The 16,628-nt window shown below is 46.0% G+C and overlaps 1 protein-coding gene and 1 pseudogene across 2 annotated transcripts in view; one reads left to right on the forward strand and one right to left on the reverse strand.

The window, feature by feature from the left end:
• Window positions 1-1,021, reverse strand: part of STIM1 (stromal interaction molecule 1) — a 186,056-nt gene extending 185,035 nt beyond the window's left edge. Inside the window, exon 1 of one of the 2 annotated variants that reach the window (XM_037135696.2) lies at window positions 280-1,021. In XM_037135696.2, coding sequence (XP_036991591.2) covers window positions 280-418 — 139 coding nt within the window. In that variant the 5' untranslated portion in view covers window positions 419-1,021. The remainder of the gene's footprint in view (window positions 1-279) is intronic. The other variant, XM_037135697.2, reaches the window with a different exon arrangement.
• Window positions 1,022-10,126: 9,105 nt separating this feature from the next.
• LOC119042115 (high mobility group protein B1-like) lies at window positions 10,127-10,767 on the forward strand (annotated as a pseudogene).
• Window positions 10,768-16,628: the final 5,861 nt, after the last annotated feature.

Below are 16,628 nucleotides of genomic sequence, written 5' to 3' on the forward strand. Positions count from 1 at the left end.
GCCGATCTGAAAGGCCAAAGTGCCCCAAAAGCAGACCTCTCCTCACTGCCAAAGAAAGAGATCCTGAGGAGGAAGGAGGAAAGTTGTTGAAGAGAGACAGAGACATGAGCCGTAGCTCCTGAACGGAAAGAACTCCTTGGACTACTAGGAAGAGGCAGTGCCATATGTGGGTTCTCCATCAACGGCACATATATAAAACTAGGGTTCAACTTGCCCGTTTGAACACCTTGGTTCTGAGTCAAAATCCCCGGCCCAGTCCAGCCGGTAGCAAGGTCTTACCTGCTTCAGTAGACTCCTCATTATTGGCCCCCGAGCCGGCTCCGGTCGCCTTCTCGCTGTGGCTATGGCTGAAGCTCTTGCCATGATGCAGGAGAAGCCCCCAGAGGAGCCACAGGGCAAGACGGGCGCACACGTCCATGACTCCAGGTTTCAGTCAGCATGCGCCTGATGTGGACACCTCGGAATCCCAGAGGCAAAGCCCGGAACTCGGGCGTGCAGCCGTCGGTCCTAGAACCCCAGGTGAGATGCCCTCGAGGCGCCGCAGCTGTCCAGGCACTCGAAGGCCTGCCTCCTCAGACAGCCAAAGGTCAAACGCTCCAAGTTTGGGCTCGGGAGGAGGGCGGAAGCCTCTGGTCCAACAGTGGGTCGGCTGGAGTTGGGGCGGCCTCAGCGCCCGGTTAGCTAGGGCCGCTTCCGGAGAGTTTGGAAGGGTGGCTACGGGGCCACTGTCAGTTCCGCAGCTGGCTACACCCCTGAGAAAGGGAGCGGGCGGGCGTGATCTCCCCCAGGCAGGGGAGTGGAGCAGGGAGAGAAGAGAGGGGAAGAAGGGGGCACCCGGCCTCGCCCCGCCGCGGAAGGGCAAGCAGCACAGACCCCAGGAGGGGCGTGCGACTCGCAGGCCCCCGCGGGCGCGGACGGTTCCAAGATCCCAGGCCTCCTAGGCCGAGGTTAGAGCCCCCGCCCAGTCCCGTGCCCAGGCAGCCGGCTGTGCCCAGGTTCAGCAGGCGGACGCGCACGGGCCGGGCCCGGGACAGCGACTCCCCGGCGGGCGGGCGGGTGGGTGGTGCTGGGGCGGGCCCGGGGCAGGCGGGGGCGTGCTCTCCCACAGGCCCGCCCCACGCCGCCCGGCCCCCTGCGAAGTCCGGGCCCGCCCCAGCGCCGGGTTTGTCCGGGGATAACCTGTTGGAGGCAGTAGCCGGGCGCCCCCTGCCCCCGGCGGGCTCTCCAGGCCCTCGGCTCCCGTTAGTCTCCGCCGAGACCCTCCTCCCGTGCCAAGGGTCGGGTCTCGGCCTCTCTTTCCCCCACGGGAGTCTCTCCAGCGCTAACAGCCAGCAAACAGGCGGATGGGCCCCTGACACGCAGTTGCTCAGGTATCCCAGGCCTGCGGCGGCAGCGGTAAAAAACGGCAGTAGCTGCCCTGCCGGGACCTCCGGGCCTCAGTGCGAGTAGCACTCTCCTCAGCTCCAGACCCGGGCTGGACAGAGGCCCGCGGCACAAAGATTGCCGCCCCGGGATCCTTTAGGTGACAACGGCCTTGCCGGTTCGGCCCGGGATGCGCTCCCAGCCCCCACTCGGAGCCGGCTTTCTAGACTCCGCCCCCCGCCGCGCCTCGCAACCAGTCTGCTTTCCCCTCTCTGCGGTTTGGGAATCCGCGCGCTTCGTCGTCCGTGTGTAGCGGCCCCTGGCGGAGAGATATGGGCGCTGCCGACGCGAGGAGCTCCTGGAAGGCCCTGCCCCTTTGCAGAGGGTTAGGGAGTGAAGTGAGAACCCGCCCCAAAGGAGGCCCATTAGGGACTGCTAGTGTTTCAAAGGAAATGGTGCCAGAAAACGAAAAGTCCGAATCACTGAAGGTAAAATTGCCCTACACATGCCTTAAGTCTCGGCTAAAGGGCCCAATCTGCCTTACAGACCCCTACTCGCTGACTCATCCAAGCTAAGTAGGATGCCCTCCCTTCACTTTCACAGCCTGTTTTCCTACCTGCCTCTCAAATTCCCTCCCCTTTGAGGTTTTTGCAGGTAGGGCCCGTAGCTAGTTCTTCCCCACATCTCACACTCCCAGCTCTGTGTCACTTGCAGGAGTCGTTAGCAACCTGAGAATGAGTGCCCCAATGAAGGGAGAGTCGCGCCTGGGCCTTTTTTAACAGGGCCTGCACTTCCTGTTCTCAATTATGCTGTCAGCAAATCTTTACTGAAACCTGCTCCATGCCCTACCCTGTCCTTGGCACCGGAGGCAGGGGAGGGATTACGTCCAGTACCACCTCTGACTGACAGTGTGCTAAGCTAGTTACCTGTTCTGAGCAAACCCTCCAGACCGGGTACACGGATTTGCCCAACAGCTGCCTGGCTTAAGGCTTAGACTGTTAATATAAAAATACACATCTAACGTCATCTACTACCACTCTTCCCACTCTTGTTAAGCTCCAGTCACACTGACCTTCTTTAAGTTCCTCAGACACATAGAACCTTAGTCATTTGTATCTGCTGTCACTTCTTTTTTCAAATATATTTTATTGATTATGCCAGTTGTCCTATTCCCCCCCTTCATTCCCCTCTACCCTGCACACCCCCTCCCCCACCATTCCCCCCCTTTAGTTTATGTCAACATGTCTCAAGTTCTTTAGATTCTATATTTCCCATACTATTCTTGCCCTCCCCCTATCTATTTTCTCCCTACCATCTATGCTACTTATTCTCTGTACCTTCTCCCCCCTTCTCCTCCTCCCACTCCCCTCTTGCTAACCCTCCATGTGATCTCCATTTCTATGGTTCTGCTCCTGAACTAGCTGTCCTCTTAGTTTGCTTTTGTTTTAGGTGTGGTTGTTAATAACTGTGAGTTTGCTGTCCTTTCACTGTTCATCTTTTTTTATCTTCTTTTTCTTAGGTAAGTCCCTTTAACATTTCATATAATAAGGGCTTGGTGATGATGACCTCTCCTTGAATTTGACCTTATCTGAGAAGCACTTTATCTGCCCTTCCATTCTAAATGAAAGCTTCCAAATGAAAGCTTTGCTGGATAGAGCAATCTTGGATGTAGGTCTTTGGATTTCATGACTTGGAATACTTCTTTCCAGCTCCTTATTCCCTGTAAGGTCTCTTGAGAAATCTGCTGACAGTCTGATGGGAACTCCTTTGTAAGTGACTGTCCCCTTATCTCTTGCTGCTTCTAGGATTCTCTCCTTCATTTTAATCTTGGCTAGTGTAATTATGATGTGCCTTGGTGTGTTCCTTCTTGGGTCTAACTTCTTTGGGACTCTGAGCTTCCTGGATTTCCTGGAAGTCTACTGCCTTTGCCAGATTGGGGAAGTTCTCCTTTATTATTTGTTCAAATAAGTGTTCCACTTGTGGTCATTCCTCTTCCCCTTCTGGTACCCCTATAATTCAGATGTTGGAACATTTAAAGATGTCCTGAAGGTTCCTAAGCCTCTCCTCATTATTTTAAATTCTTGTTTCTTCACCCTTTTCTGTTTGGTCATTTTTTTCCTCCTTCTGGTCTACTCCCTTGATCTGAGTCCCAGTTTCCTTTCCATCACTGTTGGTTTCCTGTGCATTTCCCTTCATTTCAATTAGTTTAGCCTTCATTTGTTCCTCTAATTCGTGACTAAAATCAACCAGTTCTGTGAGCATCCTGATCACCAGTGTTTTGAACTGTGCATCTGATAGATTGGCTATTTCTTGGTCACTTAGAGTTATTGGCTCTGGGGCTTTGAGTTCTTCTTGAGCCATAATGTTTTGGTCTGTTTGAGCCTGTTCTGTATGAGGGGCAGAGCCTTAGATGTTCATCAGGTCAGGGTAACTCAGTCGCTGGGTTGTGATGACGTATGTAGGGGTGGGGTCAAAGAGAGTCAATAGCTGTGCCCTCCGCAGCTTCTGCCGCTAGGGTCTGCGCAGTCTGTCTCACTGCTCGCTCCTTTGCTGCTTTATCTGCGCGCAAATGTGTGACCACGGTCAGCCTGCCCGCCTTGCGCCCTCCCTGGGTCAGCCAGTTGCTACCCCACACTTGGGATCCACCCACAGCTGCCTGTGTGCCTGTGTTGGTCTGGCGGATCTTTCCTGCCCAACCCCGCTCTGCTGCTGGCTCCACCCTTCTTACCTGTCTGGCTGAATAGTTCGTTATTGTCGGACTTCCGTATATTCAATTTTCTGTCTGTTCTGGTTGTATTTTTGTTACTAAAACTTTGTTGTCTTTAAACTTCGTTATGAAAGGAGGCACAGTGTTTCCACCTACACCTCCATCTTGGCCAGAAGTTCTGTATCTGCTGTTGCTTCTGCCTGAAACACTACCCCCAACTCCCAGCTCCTCCTATAGCTGGCCTTTCATACTTTTTTTACACGACTAATTTGAGAAAGAAACATTAAATTGTTGTTCCACTTATTTATGCATTCATTGATTAATTCTTGTATGTGTGTGCCCAGACCTGGGATTTAACCCACAACCTTGGTGTATCAGGAGGATGCTCTAACCAGGGATGTCAGACTCATTTTCAACCGGGGCCACACCTCAAAGCTGCCTTTAAAGGGCCAAATGTCATTTCAATTCGTAACAGTTAAGGAGTAGTTTACACTTGTACAGTCCTAAAATTATTTTGGCCCTTTAAAGGCAACTGTGAGACTGATATGGCCCCCAGTGAAAATGAGTTTGACACCCCTGCTCTAACCAACTGAGCAACCTGGCTAGGTCCTCATTCTTTAAGCAGAGTTCAAGATCCCCTTTTCAGAAACTCTAAACTCTGACCAACCCCCCCAGTCCAGAACTGGACCATACACATGTCTGCTCCCCAACCCCATGGGATTGTAAGTTTTCTAAGTCAAGAGCTATGCCTTACTCATTTCTGGGAAAAGGATCCATTCATAGGCTCTGCACATAGTAAATTAATATGCGTTAATTCATAGGACCATTCAAATATTTATTAGATAACATGTCTATATTAGGAAACGGGCCAGAACAGAAGATGAGCTCCTGACCTAGGTTCTAGTAGACCTATGCTCTAAGCCAGGGTCTTAAATTCAAATGGAAAAGCAGTCAGTAATACAAATGAGAGAAGTAGGTGAGAATAATAGGGAGTGGTGGGGAGCATGGCACATGGAAGACAGCAGGCAAGGAAGTAGACTCAGTATTGCTGGATCACCTTTAAGAGAAACTGGAATTTTGTATAACATACCTCTTGTTAGTATTAGCAACTAATTTTTAAAAGTATAAAACCTATAGGCCAACAACACACATCTGCAGCTTAAACACCCAGGTGGCTAGCTTGACATATCTGTGTATGCCAGCTCATCTGCCTGTTTCCTCCTTAGTTTAAAAGAACACACAAGCCCTGGCTGGTGTAGCTCAGTGGATTGAGCGCAGGCCTGTGAACCAAAGGATCACGGTTCAATTCCCAGTCAGGGCACATGCCTGGGTTGCAGGCCAGTTCCCAGCAGGGGATTCATAAGAGGCAACCATACATTGATATTTCTCTCCTTCTCTCCTTCCCTTCCCCTCTAAAGATAAATAAATAAAATCTTAAAAAATAATAAAACACACAAGGATGAAGGAAAGTAAAGCGTGTTTAATGCAACTTCCTTTAAACTCAACTGCATTATTTCTCTTAGCTACCACGTGATTTCTTTGGGGGTAAGGGCACATAACCAATTTGGTACAAAGAGAGGCAGAAAGCAAAGCTCTGTTACCATTTCACACCGAGACCATGAATCTTTTATAGACTGTTGCATTTCCTGTGAGGCTAAAATGGCATCTATGAACTAAAAATAGAATTACCATATGATCCAGTTATTCTACTTCTAGACATATAACCCCCCAAAACTGAAAGCAGGGTCTCATAGAAATATTTGTACACTCATGTTCAGAGTAGCTATGAACTATGCACAATAGCCAAGAGGTGGAAGCAACCCAAGTGTCCATGGACAGATGAATGGATTTTTAAAATATGGTATACACATACAATGGAATATTTTTCAGACATAAAAAAGAAGGAGACCCACCCTGGCAGGTGTGGCTCAGTGGACTGAGCACTGGCCTGTGAACTGAAAGGTCACTGGTTTGATTCCTGGTCAGGGCACATGCCTGGGCTGCGGGCCAAGTCCTCAGTTGGGAGCACAGGAGAAGCGACAGATCTATGTTTCTCTCAGCCTCTTTCTCCCTCCTTTCCCCCTCTCCAAAAATAAATAAATAAAGTTGTTTTTAAAAAAGGAGGCCTTGGCTTGTGTGGCTGTTTGTCAGAATGTCATCCTATAAGCCAAAAGGTAGAGTGTTTGATTTCCCCATCAGAGCACATACCTAGGCTGTGGGTTCTGTCCCCATTTGGGATAAAAGGCAAGTGACCCATAAGTGTTTCTCTCCCACATGAATCTTGAGGACACAATGCTAAATGAAATAAGCCAGTCCAAAAGACAAATACTATATGATCCTACTTATACAAAGTACCGAGAGTAGTAAAATTCACAGAGACAGAAAATAGGAGAGTGGTTGTCAGGAGCTGAGGGGAGGAGAGCACAGGGAATTGTTTAATAGATATAGTTTCAATTCTGTAAGATGAAGAGAGTTCTGGATATAGGTTGCAAAACAATGTAAGTGTACCTAGCATGATTGAGTTCTGTGCTTAAAATGGTTAAGATGGTAAATTTTAAAGCTATAGGTATTTTACCACAATTAAGTACAAATATATATTGTGTTAAAATATTATTTATTTTATTAATACAAAATATTTGTTTTTATTTTATTAATAACATAAAAATAAATAGTGTCTTATGGCCAAAGCCATGGTATGGACAGAAAAAAAAACATTCTGTTCTTCTCTCTGACTCAAAAATCATGATGTGACAACAGGAAAGCCATTTCCCCTCTAGATCCCAGTCTTCCCAACTATAGGATGAGTAGGTACCCAATTATTGCTCTAATTCAGCTTAATATTCTATAAGAAAGGACCATCCTGAGCCTTCCTGGATCTTCCTGGATCAGAAGTTGTGACTCATCCCAATAGTCTCTACGATGGATCCTCATGAAAGTATAGCCTCTGCAAGAAGAGAGCTTTTTATTTTTCATCTCTCTGTCTTTCTAAAACCTATACACCAAGCCTTTATCATGTGCCAGGTGTATCTCCCTTAAATCACTCTTTGAGACTTGCTCCTAGTAGATATTCTGCTGATGTTGGTTAAATCAAATTGGATAAGTGGTTCTCATGTCACTATTTCATAATTTTCAAGAACTTTATATCTATTATCTCATCTTCTTCCTTACAGGAACTCTGCTAAATAAGACAAAAGCTATACTCATTTCACAGATGAGGAAACTGAGGCTGAAGAGATGAAGTGGCAACCACATCAAGCTCTCTTTCTCTTTGGGGACTTCCTCTTCATCCTTCAAGTTTCAGCTCAAGTGAAATAAAAGTGTTCATGCCTTGACCAATGATGTCAGCCTAGCATGATCCCAAAGCTATGGTTAGTTTAAAAAAGACCCAGCCCAAAAGTCACTCCTCCTTCCTTTGGTACTTTCCCTGTCTATATCTTAGAGTACTTATATAACTGGATTATGATTATCTAATAAGTATCTGTTCTCCCCATTAGACCCTGAGCTCATCAAGGACTGCATTTTATTTATCTTTATATTCTCCCAAGCTATGACTTTATCTGATACATACCTGGAACTTAATAAAAGTGAATGAGTGAATGATGTGTAGAGCAACCTAGCTGTCCTTCCTCACACCACGGGGTTTCTGGATACCAATAGCTTTCATTTGGAAAGTGAGAGAATCTTCAGCAGAAGTGTAACAGTCTGAAATCTCTGGCTCAGAAAATGTTAGGAGTCCTTGAATCTGGGCTGTTGTCGGTAGAGCTCCCTGGTGTCCAAACATGGCAATACAACTATCACTGACAAACTCAGAGCACGGCTGAATAGAGAACAAGGAAAGAGATCTTGGCTTCTAACAGCTCTTCCCAGGCTAGTTCCACAAAGAGAATCTGCCCTTTCAGAATCAGTTCTACAATCTCACTGCCAATGTCCATTCACTCGCTTAACCTCTACTGAGCACCTGTTCATAACAACTGATTCCTACCCTCAAAGAGCTCAATTTTTAGGAGCTCTATCTGTCTATGCTCATAAGGAAGTCTGTCCAGAAGAAGTCCAGCTATTATTAATATAATGAGAATGATTTGTGCCACATCACTATAACCTGGCAGCCAGGGAGAGTGGACTGGAATGTGCATGTGTGAACAATGACAACTTCACTGTACTAGTCAGTGGGAGCAGTAGACACTGTTGAGTGGGCATGTGTACTGTGTGGCCATCGCAGTCAAAAGTGATTGAGCAAGTAGAGCAACGAATCTGCATCAAATTGTGCTTTAAGCTTGAACATTCTTCTGTGGAAACTATTTAGATGATTCAGAAGGCCACAACTCTGGGCAACTGGAGATTGGCAGCTTCATCACAACAATATGCCTACTCATGCATCATGTCTCTTGCAGAGCTTTTTTTGCAAAACAAATCACCCAGGTCGCTCAGCTCCCCAACACCCAGATTTGGCACCCTGGGACTTCTGGCTTTTTCCAAAACTAAAATCACTTTTGAAAGGGAAGAGATTTCAGACCATCAATGAGATTCAGCAAAATATGATGGGGCAACTGATGGCAATCAGAAAAACTGTGTGAGGTCCCAAAGTGTCTACTTGGAAGGGGACTGAGGTGTCATTGTCCTATGTACAATGTTTCTTGTACATTCTTCAATAAATGTCTTTATTTGTCATAGTACATAGCTGGATACCTTCTGGGCAGACTAGATAGATAGATAGATATAGATAGATATAGATATATAGGTCCCTATATATGTATATATAGGTAGAGAGAGAGAGAGAGAGAGAGAGAGAGAGCAACTAGTACTTGTTGATAATGTCTTGAAAGGAATTAGTACAGGGGCAGGTGAGGGAGCACAGAAGAGAAGCGAGTAACTGGCTAAAGCGTCAGAAAGGCTGTGCACAGGCACACAGATGGGGTGAGAGTAAAGAGTTCTAGAATTAGACTGCCTAGATTCACAGCTTGGCTCTACTGTGTAACTGCAAATTGAGTTGCTCCTCAACACACCAGGGCTGAAGAAGAAGGAATTTCCCAGAGGAGGTTATGCCAGGTGACCTGGGTAGTACCTAGTTTGGAGAATCTCAAAGATGCAAAGGTGTCCCAGAGACAAATAGGAAAACTATCGTTCTCCCTGCTTGCAAGAAGGGATCCTCCTGGGCGATAAGGCATGCCCTTGGTCACTCCTCCCCCTATCCAGTTAGTTCCTCAGAAGGAATCAGGAACAATGGATCAGAAGGTGCTACTCTAGAACCTTGTTTCATTTGTCACTTCCCCTGTTCCTTCTCTCTGCCATCTCCTATCTTGCCCATCACCTTTCCATGCCACAAAATGAGACACAGGCTGTCTTTAGAAGTAATAATGAAGGAGAGACTCCTACTTCCACTCCTCGGGCAGACTGAGAAAGGGAAGAGCAGAGAATACAGAGGAGTCCCAAGAAAGCTGAGTCCCTAGAGCCAGATCAGAGACAAAGAAGGACTATGACTTAAGAGTTATCCCGAAGAGGCTGGGACTGGGACTGAGCAGAAGACTCTTAAGGACCACTGGTGATCTATAGGAACTAGAATTCAGTGAGGACTAGGCTGGGAAGACCCTTTCAGAAGCTACCAGGGCAAGGTTGTGATCAGTTCAGGCCCTTCTCCTCCTCTTTCTCCACCCTGTTCTTTTATGGGAACCAAGTCATCTTTATCATTTTGACCTTGAGAAAAAGGGGCAAATTGCTCAGGGGAAAGAACCTGAGAACACCATGGGCATATGGAGAAATTAGCTAATGTTCATTTGTTGTACACTGGGCAATCTGCTAGATGTTTGTACTATGCTTGTATTTAATCCTCACAATCCCACAAAGCACACAGTGTTGTCATTCCCATTTTAAAATGAAGCTAAATGGCTCTGTTATATGCTCTTATACTTTTGTATGATTCCTGTTTAAGATCTAACTCCCTGGCATCAGGCTCCTGCTCCCACAGCCACTGCACTACACTGAGCCCCACAGAGACAGCGCTGGGGCAAGTACAAGGCAATGGGTACAAGCAATTCTGTGCTCACTGAGGAAAAATAATGAAACACGGGCAAAGGAGATCCTAAGAAGCCAAGAGACAAAATGTCATCATATGCATTCTCTGTGCAAACTTGTCGGGAGAAGCACAAGAAAAAGCATCCAGATGCTTCAGTCAACTTCTTAGAAGTTCCTAAGAAGTGCTTAGAGAGGTGGAAGAACACGTCTACTAAAGAGAAAGGAAAATTTGAAGACATGGCAAAGGCTTGTGGACAAGGCTCATTATAAAAGATAAACGAAAACTTATATCATTCCTGAAGGGGAAACAAAAAAGAACCAAGTATCCCAATGATCCCAAGAGGATTCCTTTGGCCTTTTTTTCTTGTTTTGTTCTGAGCATCGCCCCAAAATTAAAGGAGAGTATTCTGGCCTATCTATTGGCAATATGGCAAAGACGCTGGGAGAGATGTGAAATAACACTGCTGCAGGTGACAGGAAGCCTAGGAAAAAAAAAAAGGCTGCTAAGCTGGAGAAGTATGGAAAAGAGACTGCTGAATACCGAGCTAAAGTAAAGCCTGATGTGGGGAAACAAAGAAAAAAAAAGGGAGGGGGGTGAGGGAGTTGTCACAGCTGACAAAAGCAAGAAAAAGAAGAAAGACAAGGAAGATGAAGAGGAGGGGGAAGATGAAGATGATGGTGATGAATAAGTTGGTTCTAGCAGTTTTTTTCTTGTCTGTAAAGCATTAATCATCCCCCTGACCCCTGTACACAATTTACTCCTTTAAAAGAAAAAAATTGAGCCCTGGCTAGTGTCATTCAGTGAACTGAGCACCAGCCTGCAAACCAAAGGGTCACCAGTTTGATTCCCAGTCAGGGCACATTCCTGGGTTGCAGGCCAGGTCCCCAGTAGGGGGCACTTGAGAGGCAAACACACATTGATGTTTCTCTCCCTCTCTTTCTCCTTTCCTTCCCCTCTCTCTAAAATTAAATAAAATTTTTTTTTAAATAAAGAAAAATGGAAACATAAGAATGTGTAAGAATTATTTTTAAACTGTACAGTTTCTTTATTTTTAATCCTTATCTGAGGATATTTTTAATATTTTATGTATTTATTTTTAGAGAGAGGTGAAGGGAGGGAGAAAGAGAAGGAGAGAAATATCGATTGGTTGCTTCTCACATGCCCTCAACCAGGGATCTGGCCCACAACCCAGGCATGTGCCCTGACTGGGAATTGAACTGGCAACCTTTCAGTATGGGGGACAATACCCATACCACTAAGCAACACTAGTCATGGTAAGGAGATATATATATAATTATTTTTATTTATTTATTTATTTATTTTTAATTTTAGAGAGGAAGAGAAAGCAACATTGATGTGAGGAACATTGATCAGTTGCCTCCTGTACATGTTCCGACCAGGCACCAAACCTGCAACTTAGGAACAATACGTGCCCTGACCGGGATCGAGCCCTCACCCTTTCGGTGTATGGGATAATACTCCAACCAACTGAGTCACCTGGCCAGGGCAGCTGTGTCTTTTTTGGTATACTTAACATACTATCAGATGTGTCTTTAGATAGCCCTGTCCTGGTGGTATTTTCAATAGCCACTAACTTTGCTTGGTACAGTATGGGGGCTATAAATTGACATGGAAATTTAAAGTAGGTTCTTGTTGATGCACAGCACAAATTAGTTATATATGGGGATGGTAGGTTTTTTGTCTTCAGTAGTCTCTGATGTAGCTTATATAAAATAATTGTTCTGTTAACTGAATACCACTTTGTAACTGAAAATTTAAAAGTTGCAGCTGTTTTGTTGACATTATGAATGCTTCTCAGTAAATATTAATTTTTATTAGGAAAAAAGGATCTATCTTTCTTCCTCCTTATATTAGGATAGTGACTTGTCTATGTTTTTACCACTGCATCATTGGTGTGACGTTATACCAATATTGCAGACCCAGAAAAGGTTTGCAATAACTGTGTGTTCAAGGATGAAGCAGAGAGGTCATAAGACTTGCCCGAGGCCACAATGTAAGCTGAAGCCTGGACTGTTTGGGTCACAGAACCTGTGATCTCTCTATTCTATCCCTACCAAGTGCTTTCATATGTTGTCTCGCTTCTAGATGTCCCAACTTGGTGTCATTGTCTCTCAGCTGCTTGTGAGCACAAACCGATGCCACCGACCAAGAATTCATTTATTCAGAGTGAGCGAGAGGCAGGAGGAATAAACAGCCCTTCTGGTGTTGTGCCCTCTTCCTACCCTCTTCAGCTGCATCTCCTCCCTTCCCAGGAAGCCTTTTCAAACAGCCTCACTTATTTACCCATCTCCCTCTCCTCTAGCCTTGTTGGTTCTCCTGATATCTATGCCATCAAAGTGGCTCCAAGTCACCTGGCCTCTGATGGTTTTATACATATTAGTGCTTTATGAAAGCAATTTAATTCCAGACATATACTAAAGGCAAATGTGTGTACAGGCCTGCCTGTGCCATGACCAATGGGTGGACACAGAGATGAATCAGACACAACCTCAAAGGACTTACAGTCAGTAAGGAAGACAGAGAGTAGATACAGATAGAATTGACTAGAGCACAAAGCAGGATGCTCTAAATATTATAGTACGAAAGAACTATGAGCAATATGCCACAGGCATAAACCTTAATTACTTAATTATTATTCTGAAGAGTGTATCATAGAAAGAGTATAACCCAGCAAACCAGGGCTTGGCCATGTGGCACCTTGATACATGACCCAATAATTAGTGTTGAAGGAAACAGGTTTTTATTTATAGGATTCCAACTTTGGGGCAGGGGAGGGAGACAGTGCTGAGAGCACTCCTACTCAGAACACTGTTTTCCCATGAAACCCAGCACTTTCCTTGCTCCCCAAAATGCTATAAACTTGAACCATGCCCAGAAGTTCCCCGTATCCTTATCTGTTCTTAGGTCGGCTGCACCTTCCATCCCCTCTGGAAGGCGCTCTTGTGGATTTCAGAGTCACTGTCCCCTCATAGCAGCTCTCTCCTTCAGGATCTGGAGTAGGTTGTTCTCAGACTCCATGCAGTGAGTGGTTCAGGGAAACATGTGGTGTGTTACAATGGATCATGGTGGAGTCCAGGGGACACACGTCCCAAGAGAGTGGCTTCTCCATACATCTTCTAGAGAAGCAGAAGTCTATGGCTCAGCATTCCTGGTCACAGTTCAGTTCAGCTCCAAGCATCTCCCATGAATCCATGCTCAGTTAGGCAGGTGCCCATACAGCTCCATCAGCTCTCTCCTTATACCCTTTCCTCCTGCATGGCTTCTTCCTCCTTTCTTTCAGACCTCATGGAGGATCGCCTTCTCTTTCAGCCCACTCTTATTTTAAATGTTCAGACTGGAACTTCCTGTGTGACCTCATACCTGGCCCCTCCTATGATGTGCTACTTTTATCAGTTCCCCAATATCCTTTACCTTCTTTTGGATGCCATCTTTAGTCAGGGCAAGGGTTCCTCATGACTCAGGGGCATCTGCCTCCCCTGGCTGTGTCATGAGTCACTATACACTCTTAAGATCACATATAGCTTTTGCCTGGGGTGGCAGCACAGCTATTAACTTGCCATTGTTATGTAAAGTAACTTAACCTATGTCATCCACTCCTCCCTTCCCCTAATCCAGGTTTATAGTAACTTTCAGGGGACCCTCACTCTGCACCCCATTACAAAAGCTCAAAGCTATTAATTGGTTCAACCCCTTGTTTCTCAGAGAAGAGTGAAGGCTAACCTAAAGTTTCACTAGTTAATCTGGCTGAGAGAAGACCAGACTTCAGGTCTTCTGAAGCCCCACCCAGGGCTCTTTATTTGTCCTTCAGTAGCTTTATATGTAGCACTCCATATCCCACCAGATCATGAAATTTTCAAGGCCAAGTCAAGTTCTCCCACCTACCAAGCTAAACCAGGGCTAGCCATGCCCAGGATCACGTGCTTGGGAAATGCAGTCTGACCTCATGCTGCCAATCCAGCCTTTTCATCTTTCTCACCTAATAGGCACCCTGCTTTTGCCACTATGCTTCTATAATTGATTTTCAAGTATCTTTTACAGAAAACTTTTTGTTAATGAGCTCTTTACACAGAATACTGATATGTACTCATAAATCAGATAAAAGCCAACCAACTCTGGTTGAAGGGAAGGGAGACCAGAGCCCTACTATTTTCCACCCTGAAGTCCTGGGAAGGGAACTCTAGAAACACAACTCAAGAATCTTTGTTCTGGAACACAATTTTTAATGGCTTCATAGAAGCCATTTTTATGTGGTCCTCCACTGAGCTCTTTTATAAAAGCTCACAGTCCTTTCTTCATCATCAAATACCAAACACCAGCCATGTATTCCCAGTAGGGTATGGAGGGGAATCAGACTTATCCCTTGTGTTTCCAGCTCTCCATTCTTCCACAGAGGAGTTTGTCCCAGGCGCTCTGGGGAGGAAGAGAGAGTCAAACTCTTTGGGGGCCAGGGAAAGCTTCCCCAGAAGCCACATGGAGAATGAATTCACCTACTCAATCATTTACCAGCCTGAATCTGATAGCAGCTCTAACTTCTCCATGCATATCATACCCACTAGCTACATGTAGCACTGAGCACTTGAAATGTTTCTAGCCAAAATTCACACGTACTATAAGTGTAAAACACAACAGATTTCAAAGGCTTATACAAAAAAGTGTAAAATATACTATTTTTTATAATCAATAATTTTATATTGATTACATGTTGAATAATAATATTTTGGATAAGTTGAGCTAGTTAAATATATTATTAAATTTAATCTGTTTCTTTTACATTTTTAAAACTGTCATTACTAGAAATTCTTATTATTTTATTATTTTTTATTTTTCCTAGGTGCCCATCAGTAAATGAGTGGATAAAAAAACTGTGGTACATTTACACAATGGAATACTACACAGCAGAAAGAAAGAAGGAGCTCCTACCATTCACAACAGCATGGATGGAACTGGAAAGCATTATGCTAAGTGAAGGAAGCCAGGTGGTAAAAGACAAATACCATGTGATCTCACCTAGAGGTGAACCTAATCAACAAAAACAAGCGAGCAAAATATAATCAGAGACATTGAAATAAAGGACAAACTAACAGTAACCAGAGGGGAGAGGGGAGAAGGATAACGGGGGAATCAAGGGAAGGGGGAATCAAGGAATGTATAAGGCCCCATGGACAAAGCCGAAGGAGATAAAGACTGAAGGTTGGGAAGTGGGGGTGTGTGGGGGGTGGAAGTGGTGGCAGGAAAATGGAGACAATTGTACACAACAACAAAAAATTAATAAAAATTAAGAAAATTTTAACTTACACTCTGGCTCACATTATATTTCCAGTGTACAGTACTAGAAGAGACTATCAAGTACATGGAAGAGGTAGTGTGTATGTGCATGCATTGTGGGAAGTGTTAAGGATGGCAGTCAGGCAGGTAGTAGTCCCTTAGGGCCAAATTGTGAAAGACTGAGTCTATGTTCCCTCGAAGTCAAGACAGGAAAGAAGTAAGGCAGAGGGAATAGAATGCGCAAAGACCCAAAGATGTGGCACATTGTATTTGGGGAACTCCTTGTTATACTAGCATGATTTTTTTTAAGGCATTTGTCAAGTGTTGGCTAGGCATTCACAAAAGGCTTTACATCCATTCCCATGTTATCTTCACAACTGCAGGATGAAGAAGAGGTTATTTCACAGCCAGAATTGAGGCTCAGAAAGGTTAAGCTATTTATTCTCGAAGTTGTTCTTCCTCTTTATCTGGAAAGCCTCTTGGAGACTGTGAGCCTGTCTTAAGCGCCTCTGTTTTCCAGCGCAGCACCTAGCAAGGAGCTCCGCACGTGGTAGGCGCTCAGAAACTTTCTGTTGAACCAAAGCTGTCCATTCTCAAGTCAAAGCTCCACGTGCAACGCCTAGGAGCAGAAGCACCAGAGGGCGTCCACGAGTCCGCCCACAAGCCCATCCTCAAGGCCCCGGCAAGCTCTCCGGCCTGGGTGCGGCCCTTCAGCCCCCTGCAGTTGCGCGCCCCGGGGAGAAGATAGGGCCACGGGAGCCTCACGTCCTCGGTCCAGCCCCGCCCCAGCCCAAAGCCGAAGCGCGCGGAGCGGCCGGGTGCGGAACGACGACACAACATCCTGTTTTGGGGGCCCGCGGCTCCGCCTGCGCTTCTGCTGATCTTGTCTTTCCCCCGGGTGCTGACGCCAGCTCCCCTTCTTCGCCCTCCCCCAGGCTCCGCACGCTCCCCAGGGGTCTGGGGCCTTCCCACTGCTGAATCACTACCACTCCGCACTCCCTCGGGGCAGGGGTGGGGACTGCCCCAATTTGACCCATTGTGGTCCGATCCTTGGCCAACGCTCGTTCCTTAGGCTTAACTGAAGGCAGCAGGCCTACAGGATCCTGTTCTCAGCATCTTCCCGCGGGGATCGTGGGGGTGAGAACCAGGGAGGGGGACAAAAGCCTAGAGCCTAGCCTGGGGTCTCTACCGGGGTAGGGTGGCAGGGAGGAGACTGGGACCTTACAGGACTCAGAGGCGGAGGGCTGGGGATGGGGAAGCCCA

This window comes from Artibeus jamaicensis, unplaced genomic scaffold (assembly GCF_021234435.1).
Source record: "Artibeus jamaicensis isolate MK-2021 breed Jamaican fruit bat unplaced genomic scaffold, CSHL_Jam_final contig_64, whole genome shotgun sequence".
Taxonomy (NCBI): Eukaryota; Metazoa; Chordata; class Mammalia; order Chiroptera; family Phyllostomidae; genus Artibeus; species Artibeus jamaicensis.